We start from the raw sequence: 18,626 nt of genomic DNA on the forward strand, positions 1-18,626 counted from the left end.
AAAGTTTGGGCCAAATATTTAGGATTTCAACCCATGCGAGATAATTAGTTAGCACTTTGGGCTTTTTTTTAAGGTGTGGACTTTTTTAAGTCCAATTCATTTAGACGGTTTATAAAAGTGTAGCTACAGAAGTGTTGTTATAGCCGAAATTTTTTTGTAGTGATGTAGACACCGAGTCGGAGGACCTATGACGAAAACCCACGACAAACGGCTAAAGCGGTTGATTCCATTAGTTAAGAAATTTAAAAATCAAAGGGAAACTCGGAGAGCCGGCATGTGATAACCCCGCTAACAAATGCAGCGTCTCTTGAGTGAGGTCGGGCATGTTCATCGTCGTGTCGATGTATGAGAGGGCCTCGGAAGTCGGACGTTAGCCGACGAGTGACTAGTGTCGCTCCCGGCGATAATCGTCGTTACGTAAATAACGGCGCGCGACGCGTCGAATGCCCGCCCGACGGGCCGGATGTCGGACGTTGCCCGTTGGACGACGGGCGTCGCTCGTCGAGCGTTGGGCGCAGCCCGAGGCACGTCGACGTCGTCCGACGTCCGATAGGCGGACGCCCAACGCTCATTGGGAGGACGCCCAACAACGTCGGGCGAATGCCCAACGAGGTTGGGCGAACGCCCAACGGCTGTTGGGCGCGCACCCAACCAAAGTTCGGCGTTCGCCCAGGAAGTTGGGCGTCCGCCCAACTATTTTGGGCGTACGCCCAATGTGGTTTGGGCGTCGCCCAATTCCCGTCGGGCGACGCCCGAACCGTTTTGGGATCCGTGCCTATAAAAGGAACGGATCCCCATGCATTCAAGAGAGGAGGATTTTTGGGGATTCTCTCACTCTAAAACATTTTTTAGAGAGAGAGAGTAATTTTTTGGGAAAAATATTTTTTTTTCCTAAAAAAATCCGAATTTTCTAAAAGTTCAATATTTTACCAAAACATCAAAAACACCGAAAAATCATAATTCGTAGAATCAATCGACACCAGCTGTCAATACCGATCTTGAGGTATTATCCGAGTACTAGACTTGTTTTTATTTATTTCGTTTATTTGTTTATTTATTCATTTCCTTTATAGTTTTTATTTATTTGGTTAGTTATTTATTTATCACGTTTTATTTATTATTCCGTATTTATTTAATTTTCGTCTCGTAATAAATAAACGTTTGGGTTTGTTTTGAAATAAAAAAACCTCGTTTTAACATCCCAATACGAACCGTGATCCGATTAAAGGGTAGTTCGGGATTAAAATGTTGTATTATAAGTTTTGAAAATATTTCTAAATAACGTTTAAAAATAAAACATCGTTTTAGGAGTCTCCGTTATAGACTATGATCCAATTTGGGTAGTTCGGAGGTCCAAAACGATAGAATAGATCTAATCTAAAGTGTTTGAATAAATCTGGAAAGTATAGGGACTGCTGTTGATATTCTACCTTTTCTGTCACTAACAGCAGATTAGCGACGGATTTTCCGTCGGTAATCTGCTGGAATCCGAAAATTATCCTTTTAAACTCATTTTCTCAACTTTTTGGCATTTGATTCTTGTATATATAAGTATATAATTATGTAATATATTTATGAAAATTATTTTTGGTTCCTATAACTATTAATTATGTATTATATAGCTATTTATTTCATGTTGAAATTTAATTCGTTTGGATTTAATTTTATAAAGTAATATATGTGTATATATATATAGTTTTTGGGTTATTTGGGTTATATTAGTTATTATTAGGTGAAACCATTTTGGGATAAATAATATTCTCTTATTTTGGAGTTTTGCCCATTACTTTTACATACCTTTAACTAGGATAAAGAAGGTATTATATTTAGTATTTCCTATTTTCATTATCATACATATACTTAATAATGTAATATGGTATCTTTTATTTTTTTTCTTTAAATCTATAGCTATATCATTATTTTTAGTTAAAAATGTGTATATATATATATGTATATATTCTTTTTCTTATTCTTTTGACATTTATGGGTATATATTTTAAATGGGTTTTACTTGGTGAATTTTGGTTTAATTGGTTCATTATTGTGATTATGTTTAAGTGAGGAATAAATTGAGTGAAAAATGGGAAAATAAACCACAAAAAGAGATTTTAACTTGATTATTTAAACTAATGGTTTCTAGAGGTTCCTAATGTGATTAAAAAATTTCTTTCTAATTCTTTATCGTTTTTCAAACGATTTCTCAAATATCATGTTTTAAAACCTTAATTCGTTCCAACGACGGATTAAGCGAACCTTGTAATTAAAATCGTCTTTTAATTGTAAATAATAGATTTTTGAATCGTCTTCCCAACTAAACGGTTTTTGTACAAAAATAAATGGACTTGTATGCTTAATCACGTTTTTTTTTGTTAAAATTTCTTGTTCAAACGTTTTCAAATGCTCGAGTCGTTCCAACGGCGATTCGAGTGGACATCATGTAAATTAACGGGGTTTTGAAACGTACCTAAATCGTTCCAACGGAAATTAAGGTACGAACCGTGTAAATAAAAACTCGTTTTTGGGGAATGAGATTAGCGTAGAAATAACATATAAATCGAAGCATAAATCACACTGTGAATAAATCAATTCTTTCTTCTATCCCCCTCTCTCCTATACGCTTTAAATTCATGCAAAATGGGTGATTCTTTAATAAAATGGCTTTCAATAACATGCTCAAAACGGTTTTCAAAGCGAGAAAGAAAAGGTTTCAAATGAATTTTAAACTTAAAGAAATATACGATTAGTCCGTTATCGCCTAACACGCTAAGTAGGAGGCCGGTGGTTCATAACCGGGCGATGTCGGGGTGCCTAGTAGCCTTTCTCCGGAAAGGAGCTAGCCTTCTCGGCTCGTACCTAAGTTTCCCGAACCCTCACCGATCTCCCGCAAGGGATCGGTGTTCATTTTCCCATTCATGGGTGGCGACTCTTCCATACTCCAGGCTCCGGTCATGCCGAGCAGCTTGATTCCGCGATTGGTTGCTTTCGGCGCCAATCACAGCATCTGTCGTCAACGGTGTCTACCCCCCGGTCCGCCCGGGCGAGGCCGCGGCACCTTACAAGTGATAATCCCTATTTTTGTCTGTTTGCTTTCAATAACTTCTATTATTGTCTAATTGAATTTAATAACTCTTTATTCTTGTCAAATTGTATTTTTTTTTTGGTAGAAAAGGAAAAGAAAAACGAACAACAACAAACTACCCAGGAATTAGCCTAGGGAAGCTAACCCCAATTCTATCTTCTAAGAGAAGAGGAGAGATGAAACTAGGGGAAACAGGAAGGGTAGTAACGCCTAACGTCCCTTCATGGCCCGCCGCCGCCAAGCGATCAGCAACACGATTCTGCTCTCTAAAAATGTGTCTGAACTCTACGAACTCAAAGGAGGAGCAAAGCCTTTTAATAGCTTTGATGAGGTTGCGACTGTTAAGACCAATAGAATGATTCTCAGAAATCATTTTGATTGCTTCCAAATTATCAGACTCCACAGAGAGCCTCTTAACACCCAGCCTTTTAGCAAGATTGATTCCAGTAAGAATAGCCCAGAGCTCCGCAGAAAAGGAAGAACCTAACCCTAAATTCTGGGAGAACCCAGAAAGCCAGGCGCCCCCTGCATCTCTAAGCACACCTCCAGTCGCAATTTTACCGTTACTGAGGCAGGAACCATCAGTATTCAGCTTCACAACCCCCTCTCTTGGCCTGCTCCATCCCACGAGATGGACATCACAACACTGAGAGGCTCTGGCAAGGGACTCTCCTTTGAAACTATCGATAATAGAGAAAAGTTTTTTCGAGAAGAAATCAGCTAAGTTTGTCATAAAAACAGTTTTATCTCCAAAAATCTCCTCGTTTCTCCATTTCCAAACTTGGTGACAGATAATAGCAAAGAAAATGTCACCATGCTCCATGTATGGAAGCAACTTTCCTTTAACACCATCAGAGAACCAGTCGACCTCAGAATGTGCCATGAAGGAAAAGAAAATATGGTGTGGGAGAATTTTCCTCCAAACCTCTTTACTATTAGAGCAATCTCTAAGAGCATGGCACAAAGTCTCAACATGGCCTCTGCACTACTGCAAGCTCCAGAATCAGCCAAGTGCCTTCTGTGCCTATCCGAATTAGTAAGAAGCATGTCCTTAACGTCCAGTCACAGGAAACTCCTAATACGGAAAGGAACTTTAAGGGTCCAAATCGACTTCCACACATCCGAGGGAGGATCAGATCTAAAGAGAGAGAAAGCTTCAAAGGCCGATTTGCAAGAATAAACTCCATTGTTAGTCAGCGCCCAGCAGTGCCTATCCAAGTCTTCCTCTTGATTACTCACCTTCACTCCCCGTATTCTAAGGAGAGTCTTAAGGCTAAAGAAAGTATCAAACTTTGACCAGATCCAGTCTATTTCCGAGTCAACCACAATTCAATTATTCTCTAAACTTTTAAAAGTTTCAAATTATTTATCCATTTAACATCTTCTTTTTTGACACATGGCGACGTTTCTCTCGTTTTCTACATTGAACAAGTTATATTGAGAAATACGAGGTTATTGAATATAATTGTATAAAAATAAGGAAGAATTTAAAACTTTTGAAAGTTAAAGACGGTTGATGTTTTTAGGTATATACTAATTATGTTTATTTATGTATTTATAACGACTTATTAGCTCTTTTCTACTTTGTTTTTCTTTTTTGGAAGACATAAGAAATAGTTGCTTTTCTTCTATGATGGGCATCAAGAACTGTTGGGTGAATTTTATTATTATTATTATTATATATGTAGTATTTTTTTTATTACAATTATTATGATACCTATTAAGATTTAAAATGTGACTAAATAATAGTATGATATTTAGGTTTAAAATAGGTTGAAATTTCTATTTTAAATATTTAAATACAATTTTTTTATTAAAGAATTTTTATTTTTTATTTCGTCTAGAACCCGTAAAATATGGGAACGGATCTTAATAGATAAGGATTTATCTTGTTAAAGTCACTTGATAGATATACAATGAATTTATTAATGTTAATTAGGGTAGTATTAATATTGCAGATATAATATTGTTATACTGGCTGATTTTTACGGATTTATTTTAGTTCTTTCTAATATAATATGATACTTTTGGGCTACAGCTAGCCACGTTCTAATAGGAAGGGTTAGCAATACATTTGGTAATCCTCACGTGTCTTTGTGAGAAATAATCTCATCATGTTGCGAACCATGTGTAAAGTGTTATATTTATTTATGGAGATTAACGCATTTTTAACTATAAACTTCTGCATCACTCATATGTATTTATTAACAAATTTATTTTATAATATATAAAAGATTCACAAAGTTTTTCTACACTGAACGTCTATTTAACCGAATAAATATTCGAATTTAAAAACCTAAAAGTTTAAAAACTAAAAGTATTTAATGCAAAAATAAAATTATGTAAATAATTTTGTTCTTGGTTCAAGGATTGGACTGAGTTGAAAAAACTTTTGATGTGGAATTTTTTTAATAAAATAAGAAAACTCGAAAAGATAATAATAATAAAAAATTTCATTTCGAGTTATAAAATTATGATGAAATTAAAAGGAACGCATTTATGTAAAAATAAACTATTAATATTATTAGTAGTATCCATTGGATACTTATAAGGGACAATTACAAAACTAGCACCTTTTAAGGTGTTAGTTATCTTTTCTAACTCATTTTGAAAAACTAACCAAAACTAACACATTTCATTAACTAAATTCCAACATTGCCCTCATCTCTAACCTTTTATAACGTTGTCTTTCCCCCCATTTTCCTCTTTTTCTCGCGCGCTCGCTCTCTCTCTCTCTAAAGAACAAATCAATTTACAGACAACGATCTACAATCAATCCAACCCACAGTTTGTGCTTCAAGATTTTATACACAATCATGTAAGTGAAAAAGTAAGATTGGAAGAAATTGAAAGGAAATTGGAATTGGTACTATTCACAACATTCAATTTTCTAAGTGTATATAATTTTGGAGTACGTTGAGTTCTTATTTTTCGTTGACTTCATTATTGAGGTAAAAGAATTGGATCCAATGCTAATTATTATTAAGTGTTTTTGTAGACTAACACTCGCAAAAAGATGGAGAAATCGTGGGTAATAAAGAAAGTAAAAATTAATGTGAGGAACGCAATAAAAATTAATATTAATATTACATATATATATATGGGTAAGATTCAGTGTGACAAAGGGTTTAGGTGTGACAAGGAGCTTATTGTGTGACATAACAAAACTACGTAGTTTTGATGATAATTGAAAAGGACAAGGTGACAAATTTGTAAATAAAAGAAAAGAGAGGATAGAGAAATTTTTTCTTTCTTTAAAATACATTTTCCCGACCTTTCTAACCTCGTTTTTCGAAAATTTTTATACTATTAGACTCGTCTAAATTAGACGGTCATTTTGAGATCCCTGAAGGTCAGGTAAAAAAAAATCTGGTGAGCGAAATCCAGGTGGGCGTTTTCCAGCAAGAAAAAAGGTGCCCAGAAAATTCTAAAAACATTCCAGAAAATGTAAAATATTATTCTGAGAAACTTTAATTCTTAGGTCGAAATAAGATTTCTTACAGTTTAGTCTCAATAAAACTTTATCTATTTTACATGCTTTAACAATTTGTTAGGTCAAAACCGTAAGAAATCTCGCTTTGAGCCAATAATTAAAGTTTCTTAAAATAATATTTTGAACACATTTTTTATCCGACTTACATTGTTCCGACAGTGTACGAAATTGTTCCAAACCAGTGTATCATTCGTTCCAACATAATACTTATATTGTTCCAACAGCATAAATCAGCGTACCAGTTTTTCCAAAAAAAATAGTTATATTATTCCAGTGTAATATTTATATTGTTCCAACATAATAAATCAGTTTACCAAAAATTCCGGTGAGCGGAATCCGGTTGACGTTTTCTGGTGAGAAAACAAGTGTCCAGAAAATTCTCAAAAAATTCCCAAAAATGTAAAATATTATTCTGAGAAACTTTAATTCTTGGGTTGAAGTGGGATTTCTTACAGTTTAGTCTCAATAAAACGTTTTCCTTAATTTTATCTATTTTACATGCTTCAACAATTTGTTGGGTCAAAACCGTAAGGAATCTTGCTTTGAGCCAAGAATTAAAGTTTCTTAAAATTATGTTTTGGAATTTTTTGATAATTTTCTAAACATATTTCTTATCCTACTTACATTGTTCCGACAGTGTATGAGATTGTTCTAAATCAGTGTACCATTTGTTCCAACATAATACTTATATTGTTCCAATAGAATAAATCAACGTACCAATTTTTTCAATAAAATAGTTATATTATTCCAGTATAATACTTATATTGTTCCAACATTATAAATCAGTTTACCAATTGTTCCAAATCAATGTTATTATATATCGTCTTCAATTTCATTTTTTATTTTTAAATATTTAATATAGTATCTTCAAATTTATATTAGTTATATTATTTAGAAAATGTATTATTCTAACAGAATAAATCTGTGTACCAATTGTGCCAACAGAATAGTTATATTGTTCCAACAGAATACTTATATTGTTCCAACAGAATTGTTATATTGTTCCAACAAAATATTCCAACACATAGTGCTGAAAGGTAGAACCAAAATTGCCCAGAAAATTATCAAAAAAATTGAAAATATGTAAAACATAATTTTAAAAAACTTTAATTCTTGGCTCAAAATGAGATTCCTTACGGTTTTGATCCAATAAATTGTTGAAGCATGTAAAATGGATAAAATTAAGAAAATTTTTTATTAGTACTAAACCGTAAGAAATCCTACTTCGACTCAAGAATTAAACTTTCTTCGAATAATGTTCTACATTTTCTGGAATTTTTTGAGAATTTTCTGGGCACTTTGGAGTTTCTCACCGAAAAACGTCCACCTAATCGTCAGATTCCGTTGATTTGGGACTAAACCGTAAGGAATCTCACTTTGAGTCAAGAATTAAGTTTCTCAGAATGATGTTTTACATTTTCTAGAATTTTTTGAAAATTTTGTGGACATTTTTTTCTCACAGAAAAACAGATCGCCAGATTTCGTTCACCGGAAATTTTTTTACCTGAGCTTCTGGGATCTTAAAATGACCGTCTAATTAAGATGAGTCCAACGATATAAATTTGCTTGAAAAATGAGGTTGGAAAAGTCGGAAAAATGCATTTTAAATAAAAAAATAAAACAATTTTCTTTTTCCTTTTATTTACAAATTTGACACATTCCCTCTCCTTAATTATAAAATTGGTCTTTGTCACACAATAAGGCTTGTCACACCATAAAAAATATGTCACACTTGATCTCTTTTCTCTTTCTCTATATATATGATAAATTAACTAATACAATTTTAATATTTATAGTAACGTGTCATTAATTTACGTCAACAACGTTTGGGGGAGCAAAAGGAGAATGTAGAGGTGTTGAATGAGAGCCAAATTTTCATAGAGGCTGCAAAAGAAAACACAAGAGATCGGATCTGTGGAATCTAAATTGTGGTTTATTTATATGGCAGTAACAATAACTACTTCTGCTCTTTCATCATCTAATACCTATGTTGTTCAATTAGAGCAAGTAGGAAATTTGAATCAAGTAGTTGGTACCATGCATGGAGAAATGACGCACATGTGCCAATAGGTAACTCGGGACGATAAGCGACTTAGAGAATTGATTCGAGAGATGTATCCAATCTTACTCTAAATCATGGTGGACAGAGTTCTGAGAGGCCACCAGATTTGCAATCTTAGTAACTTGTCATTTCTTTATTTTTTTTTTTGCCAGTTGGTTATCTTTTGGATATCTTAGGAATAGTTGATCATACATAGCTAGTTTACTTTCAAAACACTACCCAAATACGAAAGCTTGCAACTAATTAAAACATTATGTGATTGTACTTTATATTTAGATAGTTATTTTGTTTCTATTTATATATCAAGATTGTCTTATATTAAATTATATTAGTAATTTTATCGTCCATAATATTATTATTATGTATTAATTTCTTTATTTATAATATATATATATATATATTGTCTACCAATAACATGAAATTCATAGATATACCAACAATTTACTAAAGACACATGATAACAAGAATATACTAATGACATGATATTCATACATACCAAAGATTTACCAACGACACACAGAATAAATAACATGAATACTAATGCTTTACCTACGACATATATCTGCGGCGATTTATGGACACAACAATACATACCAACAACATTCAATTTATTCACGCATTAGTGATGACATTATTAAAACTATTTTTGGTGTCATTATATTTCACATCAAAATTGGTGTGAAATGCCAACCATATAACAACGACATATAGTGTACCAACACTTAGCAATGAAAATTGTCCCGACTATTAGGAAGGACTACTTATCTAATCAAGTGGTCACCGAGGGTTTACCAAATTTCTTTTTTAATTATGAACTTCATGGCTCATAAGTATATATTAACGAATTCATTTTATATATAATATATAAAAGATATCAATATATTAGCGATATTTTAGCAATTCTTTGTACTCATCCTAGGTTTTCGGTGAGTTTTGTTTCAAGGTTAGCGAACGGTGCAGCCCATATTATGGCACGAAATGTCCGGTCCTATGCTAATTCTTTTATTCATTTGAAACTAACTAGCTAAAGGGAGTGTCAAGAAAAGAGATCGACTAAGCCTGACTAAGCCACAAAAAAAAAAGAAGAATTGACAAGTATACGTATTTGGTGATCAGTTACTCGACCTACCGGAATTGGTTCCATAGAAAGAAGGTGCTCAGTCAGCTACGCGTACTCGACCTCAGCTAAAGGAAGCAGCTGCTCGACAGTTTCGCTCAACTAATAGCGATAGGGAGCGGTTAGTTCAAGGGACTCATAGATTAGATAGGACAGGAGTGAAACTTCTTTTAGAGGGTTAAGGAAATTCCACTCGTTGTTGAGTACCCAGACGGAAGAAGATCTACTTAACTAGAATAGGAAGAGAAGCACGGGTAAATAAGCTCTAAATAAGGCCTAAAGCCGGGCAAAGAAAATAGATGGCTTAAGCCAGGAAAGCTGCAAGCGTGGGGATCAGGAGCCGGGTGCTAAAAGCCGATTAGCAAAAGCAGATTACCCAGATCAAAAGCATAATAGGCAGGCTGAGAAGTCACTTACAGAAGCACGGGTAAATGAAAGAAGGCCTAAAGCCGGGCTAAGAAAGCAGAAAGCAAGGTGAAAAGGTTCCGAATGGCGGGCTAAAGGTTCAGAATGGAGGCCAAAAGGGCGAAGGAAATAGGATAGTAGAGAAGCCAAGAGCTGGCAATAGGAATAGTAAGCTAGCAACCCATTACCTAGAACGATGTAATTCAAGAGATTAGCAGCTTATTGAGCTAATAGCTCTTGCCGAGTGTAATGGGAATAAAGCTGAGTTCTGAGATGACTTTCCTGTAGTAGTTATGGTTTACAAACTGAGGTGAACTATGCATGAACCGAGGGCTATGGGCTGAGTTAGCGGAGAATGGCTGGCTGAGCTAATAAAGTTATTATTTCCACAAAAAAAAAAAAAAAAAAAATCAATATATAATTATAAACTTCGGCATGACTCTTAAGTATTTATTAACAAATTCATTTTATAATATATAACAGATCTCAATTTATAATTATAAACGTCTGCATGATTCATAAGTAATTATAAACTTCTGCATGACTGATAAGTATAATATATAAAAAGGTCTAAATATATAATTTGTAACGAAAAAAAAAATCTCAATTTTGAAAGTAATCTTCTGGAGTATCCAATATATATTAATTGTTATCAATTTATATTAATTCTTTTTATAAAAGAAACCCACTGCTCAGATTTCAGTTGTGCAGTATATATAGTGCCTTCTCTTGTGCAGCATAGTCCCTTAAAAAACACTAATTCACTTTGTTTTTCTCATCATATGGTGATGGAACCTTGTTCAACAGATCTCAGCAATGGAGATGAAATCAACATCTCAAACCTTCCTCAACAACCAAGCTGGAAACATTCTGTAAATTTATACAAATACCAACAATTTTGGTTCTACGATTTCCCTCTAAAAGGAATCATTCAGTTTCAGCAAAACTTCATACCTCAACCCACTGATATTTTCCTGGCCACCACTCCTAAATCCGGCACAACTTGGCTCAAGGCCTTGGCTTTCGCCATTAAGACAAGAACCCAGTTTATTAATAACGACTCTGATCATGATTCCCCTTTACTCTCTACACTGCCACATGATATCTTGCCTTTTATAGAATTCGTTTATGCTTATGGAAAAAATAGAGACCCCCAAAATCCATTACTTGCCACTCATGTTCCTTTTCATTCCTTGCCCAAATCGATTCTGAATTCCAATTCGAAAATCATTTATATGTGCAGGGATCCAAAGGATGTTCTTGTCTCGCAGTATATTTTCACATCTAAGCATGGTGATGCAGAGATCATAGCATTCGAGGAGGTGTATGAGAAATTCTGTGATGGGGTTTCAAATTACGGACCCTTTTGGGATCATGTTTTAGGATATTGGAAGGCAAGCTTGGAATTTCCTGACAGAGTATTGTTTATGAAATATGAAGATCTCAAGAAGGATAATTGCTTCTATGTGAAGAAAATGGCTGATTTTATGGGATGTGGTTTTACAGTTGATGAAGAGAAACAAGGAATTGTGGAAAAAGTTATTGAATTGTGCAGTTTTGAGCATTTGAGCAAGTTAGATGTGAATAAAAGTGCAGAAAACAGAGGAGATGGTATCCTCACACGTGGAAATGAATCGTATTTCAGGAAAGGTAAAGTTGGAGACTGGGCAAATTATTTAAGGCCTGAAATGGCACAAAGGATTGACCAAATCACTTGCCAGAAGTTCAGCGGCACTGGTCTCTCTTTCCTATAACGATTGGATTCCGAAGGAAGGTCTAGAAACCGCTTGAATAAAGAGTATTTGCAAGGTGTGCTAGAAAGAATAACACTTGGATCATAGGGGATAGTAGTAGACCACCCAGTTGCATTTCCAAGTTTGAATTCTGTGAGTTAGAACTGTAATTTACAATAATTCTATGGTTTTTATTTGATTCTAATAAATATGGTTGGTACTTATTCGCACTTCTAGTCAAATTTGCCAATTCGTTCTCTTGCACATAAGCGATCTCCCTTACAAAATTGAAAACAATGCATTCTTAAGGGAAGGTAAAATTGGTGAATTGTTGAAATGGCAGAAAAGTTTGGTGGGAAAATTTAAGGTACATGTACACATTTATAACAATATATTCTTAATTGCTTTGTGAGAAAATTTTAGGCTACTCTCGAGTAATACTTTCGACCAATGAATGCATATATAGTTTTTTTTTTTCACCAACATGTAACCGGTTTGGTGAACTGTTGAACTTTTGGATTATATTTTTGAAACGTCCAAGTTTATTTATTCCTCAGAATTGGCATTTTCTCTGTTTTAAGTCTTGGTTTGGGTTATATTTTTGGTGTGTTTTCTGTACATGGAGATAAATTCAATATAAGTTTGTTATTATCCGAAATTCCTACCATATTCTTGAAATAATATAATTGTCATTTTCGGTTATATTTTTAATTTTTTTTTTTAGCAGATGTATGAAACAGCAAACACCAAGGAAAGAAACACGTATATCATAAAAACACAACATTACGTTTAAAAAGCCCTTTCAAAGGCAATCCATTTTGTATTGCAAGACATAAGAATAAATTAGCTTTAGAACTCAGGTGTACTAATGAGATACCTTCCAATTCTTTTCCAGACTAGGACCCTTGATTCACTAGAGGGATTAAAAAATTACAATTCAGACATATTACTAACCGTCTAAATCGTGTCTCTGTCATTTAGAAGCCGAGAGTTGTCCACAAAAAAAGTTAGGGAACACACCTCATATTGACTACTGGATTTGCCTATGGCACACTATAGATCATATTGACTACTGGATTTGCCTATGGCACACTATAGATAAAATGCGACATCACATTTAAGGTACATATACACATCTATTACAATCTATTCTGAATTGCTTTGTGCTTTCATATAAACTCTATTAGCTTAAATATTAAAGTGGTACACCCACCTTGATCTTTTTGTATCGTACTTAAGAGGAATTTCAACAATAATAGCATTCGGGTTTAATCGTATGAGTTATATTGAGGAATGTTCTTATGTCTAGTGGCCAAGTGAGAAAAAAGAAAAATACTCGGGTAGTCAATGGATTGAAGAGTAAATTACACCAATGGTACCTAAATTTTACCCTAATTCACACTTTGGTACCTAGATTATATTTTGTCTCAAAAATATACCCGAAGTAACGATGAACGGACAATTAAGTATATTTTACCGGTTAATTGCCGGTCAATGCGATTTTGACGAGTAAATTACACTAATGGTACCTGAACTTTACCCGAATTCACATTTTGGTACCTAGATTTCATTTTGTCCAAAAAATACACTTCAAGTAAAGATGACTCAATATTTTAGTATATTTGACCGATTAGTGATTGATCAACCCGAGTTTGACCATTTTAAATTAAAAATTGAGACCAATCATACACTCAATTAACATAAAATTATAATATTTTCATTTAGCTCATAAATGACAATATTATAATTTTATGTTAATTGAGTGTATGGTGAGTCCCAATATTTAGTTCATGTTACCCGGTTACTAACCGGTCAAATGACCTAAATCTTTCAGTCACCTTTACTTGTGTTATGTTTTTAGGATAAAATAAAATCCAGATACCGAAGTGTGAATTATGGTAAAGTTCGGGTACCATTAATGTAATTAACTCATGAAACTCGCGTTGACCGGTCATAACCGGTAAAAATATACTAAATTGTCTGGTTATCGTTACTTCAGTTATATTTTTGGGACAAAATGTAATCTAGGTACCAAAGTGTAAACTATGTAAAGTTCAGGTACCATTGGTGAAGTTTACCCATGGATTGAAATATGAGGAAGAGTAGAGAGGTTTTTTTCAGGCTAAAGCATCAGCGATGATAATTCCATCTCAAAAAAGCCAGAAAACTCTATGAAAAGTGGTACACGAAATTATAATTTGGTTGTGCAATAATGGAAGTTCTACTATAATTTAGCGGATCCGTAAATAACTAATTCCCATGCCTTCAACAGTTAGCAATAATGGAAGTTCTATAATGTAATGGTCAGCAATAATAATGGTAGTGAGCAACTCAATCAGACTTTTGCCTTGGGCTCATCTGTTATACCAAAAGGAGAAGGTTTGAGGATTACCACCAATTTGAAATACAAAATTATTTGTCTAAATAAAGAGTTAATAATTTGCATGGGGCCATTAATTCAAAAAAACTCTTATAGTAGTTTTTTTTCTTTCTTTTTGAAGTGTAGACTTACTCATAAAATAAAGAATATAGTTTCCTAGTTGGTCTTGATGCGGAGCATTTCCTCAAAGGTTCGAGTCGCGATAAAAGGAATCGACAAATCGGGCGAGACACGAGGCGAGATCGGGCACATGGGACAAATGGCCGAAATGTGCCAGATTTGCGCCCATACAGCGTGTAACATGTCCCACATGTCGTGTGGGCTGCTCTTGCCCAAAGCTTTTAAGTTAGGAGCTGGGCGAGTGGCTCCATCTTTGGCGACGAAACATTTCTTTTCTGCGATGGCATATTCATTTTCAGCGACAAAATGTTGATTTTTAGCGTCGACGAATCAGCTCTTCAACGCAAGAAGAACACACACAAGGTTAGGGTACAAGGGGACCAAAGCTGTCCCAATTCCTTACATATCTTATTTACATTTATACCATTTTAGCTTTATTGTTTGTCCTTTTAATTTCAATTCTCTAAATGCCATTTTGACATTTCCTTCATACTCTACCCTTATCACTCTTTATTATATATTTGTAACCCTAGTTAGCCTTTTTAATCTTTTACATTTCATTTTGATGAGCTATATAAGCTCCTTTATTTGCAAGGATATGCATCTTTTATCAATACAAATTAGGATAATTAATTTATTAGTTCCTATATTTTGATAAAACACACTGTTTAGTCCCTGTATTTTCAAAAACACATGGTAAGGTCCCTAACCTTTTTCTCGATGAACTGTTTAGTCCCTAACGTTTTTCTTGGTGAACTGCTGTTTAGTCCCTAACGTTTTTCTCGGTGAACTGTTTAGTCTCTGCCGTTAGATTCTTATGAAGATTTTGTTAGTCAATTTGGATTAGCAGAAACATCTTTCGTCATCACTGAAGCAGTTGGCAGTAAATATGAGTTGAGAATATGGAGGAAATTAAACTCACCATTGAGAGTAAGAGGATTTCCACCCTCAATTCTAACAGAAAGAGTAAGCGAGAGAGATTTGAGTCGATTTCTACCTTCAATTCAAACAGGAAGAGTGTGCATGAGTGATTCGATTATGGGTTAGGGATTCAATCCTTTCTCCATTTTTTGTGAGCGTGAGTTGTGAAAGAAAGACATAGAGGTGTAAGTTGCTTTTGACTGATAAATAGTAAAGGGTAATTTAGTCATTTCCGAATTCATAAACGGTAAAAAATCTAACAAACAGACGGAAGGACTAAACAGTTCACTGAGAAAAAGGTTAGGGATCTTACCGTGTGTTTTTGAAAATACATGGACTAAACAGTATATTTTGTCAAAACATAGGGATTAATAAATTAATTACCCTACAAATTATTATCACCTTCTTCATTGAAACTTTTGTTAAGGTTTCTAACCTTTAACAATGAGGAATCTTTTTTTCCTAAGATTTTAGTCCATAAAACCCGGGATTAACTCCTTCTAGTTTATCGAGAGAAAAACTATCTTGTGGATTTAAGATTAAAATCTTCAACTCGTGACCGATCTGTATCAGGTCTCATTTTTAAATTCTCTAAATCATCTCAAAATTGAATTTTTTACTTTAGACTACAAGTTGTAATCTCATCAATTAGTTAATATGAATGGTTATAATTAAAGCAATTAATATTCTGAAATAATTCTTGCTTGTGTTTCATTAACAGTAATGCCACATATATATATATATATATATATATATATATATATATATATATATATTTATATATAATTTGCCAAAATCCTAGAGCCAATATTCCTAATCAAGCTTTATATACTAGGTGTGGAATACGGTACTCCTGCTAGAAAATTATAAAAAAGATTATCTTTTGTTATAAAATTTCCGAATTATATTAACTATAACCACATTTATATATAGATTAATATATATGTGTGAATATATATATATATATATATATATAGATTAATATATTGTAATGGAGAACTTTTCTTTTCTTGGACGACGGATCATGTGGGGTTTTCTTGCCTTTTGACTTGCTTTTTCGATTCCTTAGCATGGTTCGCCATTTTCTTGTCACATCATCAATCTCCATGAACTTTTTGGCCATTTTGATCAGCTCCATGAGAGATCTAGGACGATGTTGGATGAGATCTTCCCTATCACATGTTGTGTTTCAGATCACATCCTCTATTGGACTATTAAGGTCAACTCTCACGATCTGACCACACAGTTTGTTAAACTTATCAATATACTCCCTTAAGGGTTGATCTTCTCCTTGCTCGTACAACCTTCGGTAAGCCACCCATCAAACTTTGCGCAAACTTCGCAGCTTCACTGTTCCCATCCGACAATTGATCCAGCTTGGAGAGATTGAAACCAGTCAAATATCAGCCCTTTAAGGGTTGTGGAAAAGGCTCTACATATCATCCCCTCATTGGTGTAACAAACATACATTAGCTCTTTGTATCGTACATGGACTTCTGGATTGCCATCACCTTTATATTGTGGCAATGTAGGTGCCTTGAATTTCCAGTCTTTTTCATAGCTAAGGATCCGCACAGTGAATCGCGAACCTTTGTTTGTGGGTCTTTGCCTATTGGTTGAATATCCTTGTTGCGCCAATTTTTCCAAAACTCGCCTATGTATCTCATCATCCATATATTCCTTCCCCCATATTGTTGAGGCGTGGAAATTCGGTTGCACCACGTTTGAATCTGTTTGCCGTTGGTTGAGATCTGATCATCACGTGAGAATCAGGCCATCTCTATTCTGGGGTAGTTTTTGTCTAGAAACTAGATCAAATTTCCACTGTTCTTTTGGTGCTTTGGATCTATCCGGCTCTCGAAAGAATTCTCGACGGAGATTTCTTCATGTGTGTATGATAACTGCTGAATCCATGTTATGAGTTACAGGAGGATTTGACGTCCAAGGCGGCATAAAGGAAATGTAATCTGTAGAAGATCCAAGTACTGATCCATCATGTAGAATAGTGGGGATATTGGCTCGGTACGATTCTACCAAGGCCTAGGATTCGCGCTTATGAATACATTAAGTATGGTTCCTCCATGGAAATTTTCTAGAAGGCGGCTGTGTGTTGGAGTTTGCGCATTAGGCAAATTTCCCAACGTTTGCATTACGATTGCGGAGATGAATCTTGTGCGTCTCCTATTTGTATGACGAGGTCGTTAAGGCCAAAAGGGAGAAGTAGGTCTATTCAGGGTACTCGAGATAATGGTAACCCCTGTAGTGGGTGGGGCTGGGATCCCCGTGGTGTTAACGTCAGTGATCCCAGTAGTAGGCGGAGTTGGTAATCCATCTGATGCCATCTTCGCTCGTCGTGGTGAAAATCTAAATAGTTGAGAGTTCCATGCTCACCACACCAGTTGATAACTTGAGGAATTTTCTTTCGTCGGAATACCTTCCATTTGAGGTGCCATTGGGATTGGTAGAGGACACTCTGATGCCAAAGTCAGTATAGAATTGAGAGAATAATAAGAATAATCTCAAAAGTGCTCTAGAACTAGTAAGTGTGTTGGATCAAATAAATAAACTTTCACATATGTAACAGAGGAAGAGTATAATTGCTGGAAGAAAATTCTGTTTCCTTACTACTTGTATTGATAGGTATTTATAGATTACAGACATGACTCTTAGTAAATAATAATAACTCTCTATAAATACAAAAGACTCTTTGTGAAACAACACAACTCTTGATCAATACAGAAATGACTCTTGAATAATACAATAAATCAAATTAAAGACTATTAATTATAAGTTTATTATTTCAACACACCCCCTTAAACTTATAATTTTTTATCCTTTAGTAACACCAAGAATATCTCTTAATTTGCTGACAGCTTCAAACTTCATCGTCATTGACCTTTTCACTCTAGACGCCATCATACCTATTAATATCTCCATCATTTTCTTCTTCCTCATTGTCTTCCTCATCATCCTTATCAGTACCATCAACATCACTATTATCAATGTCAACTCGTATTTTGGGGTTTGGATGAAGCTCATAACTGATGCACTTTCTATGTGAAATTGACACGATATTACTCGTGTCAATGCCCTCGACTTCTTTCACTCTTTCCTTTCTTTTTTCAACTTCTTTGACTTCTTTGGAAAATATCTCATTGAGTTCCTTGATTAGCTTAGCCTCACGTCTGTTCTCCGGTACTTGCTTGATTTTATCAGAGGCTTTCTCAATACCTTCTGCACTTATGTTGTCCTTTGCTTCTTCTTCCACATGCTTGCTTTGCGTATTGTCTGATGCTTTGATTTCTTTTTGAAGTCT

General features: G+C 34.5%; 1 protein-coding gene across 1 annotated transcript; it reads left to right on the top strand.

Moving 5' to 3' along the window:
* Positions 1-10,829: 10,829 nt before the first annotated feature.
* On the top strand, positions 10,830-12,119 carry LOC136226814 (flavonol sulfotransferase-like). The gene has a single exon (XM_066015472.1). It carries the CDS (start codon positions 10,939-10,941, stop codon positions 11,908-11,910), a length of 972 nt encoding a protein of 323 aa, XP_065871544.1. The 5' UTR covers positions 10,830-10,938; the 3' UTR covers positions 11,911-12,119.
* Positions 12,120-18,626: the final 6,507 nt, after the last annotated feature.

The sequence above is a fragment of the Euphorbia lathyris genome, chromosome 4 (assembly GCF_963576675.1).
Source record: "Euphorbia lathyris chromosome 4, ddEupLath1.1, whole genome shotgun sequence".
Classification (NCBI taxonomy): Eukaryota; Viridiplantae; Streptophyta; class Magnoliopsida; order Malpighiales; family Euphorbiaceae; genus Euphorbia; species Euphorbia lathyris.

Coding starts and splice junctions, on each gene's coding strand:
- LOC136226814 (XM_066015472.1), top strand. CDS start 10,939: ATGGTGATGGAACCTTGTTCAACAGATCTCAGCAATGGAGATGAAATC.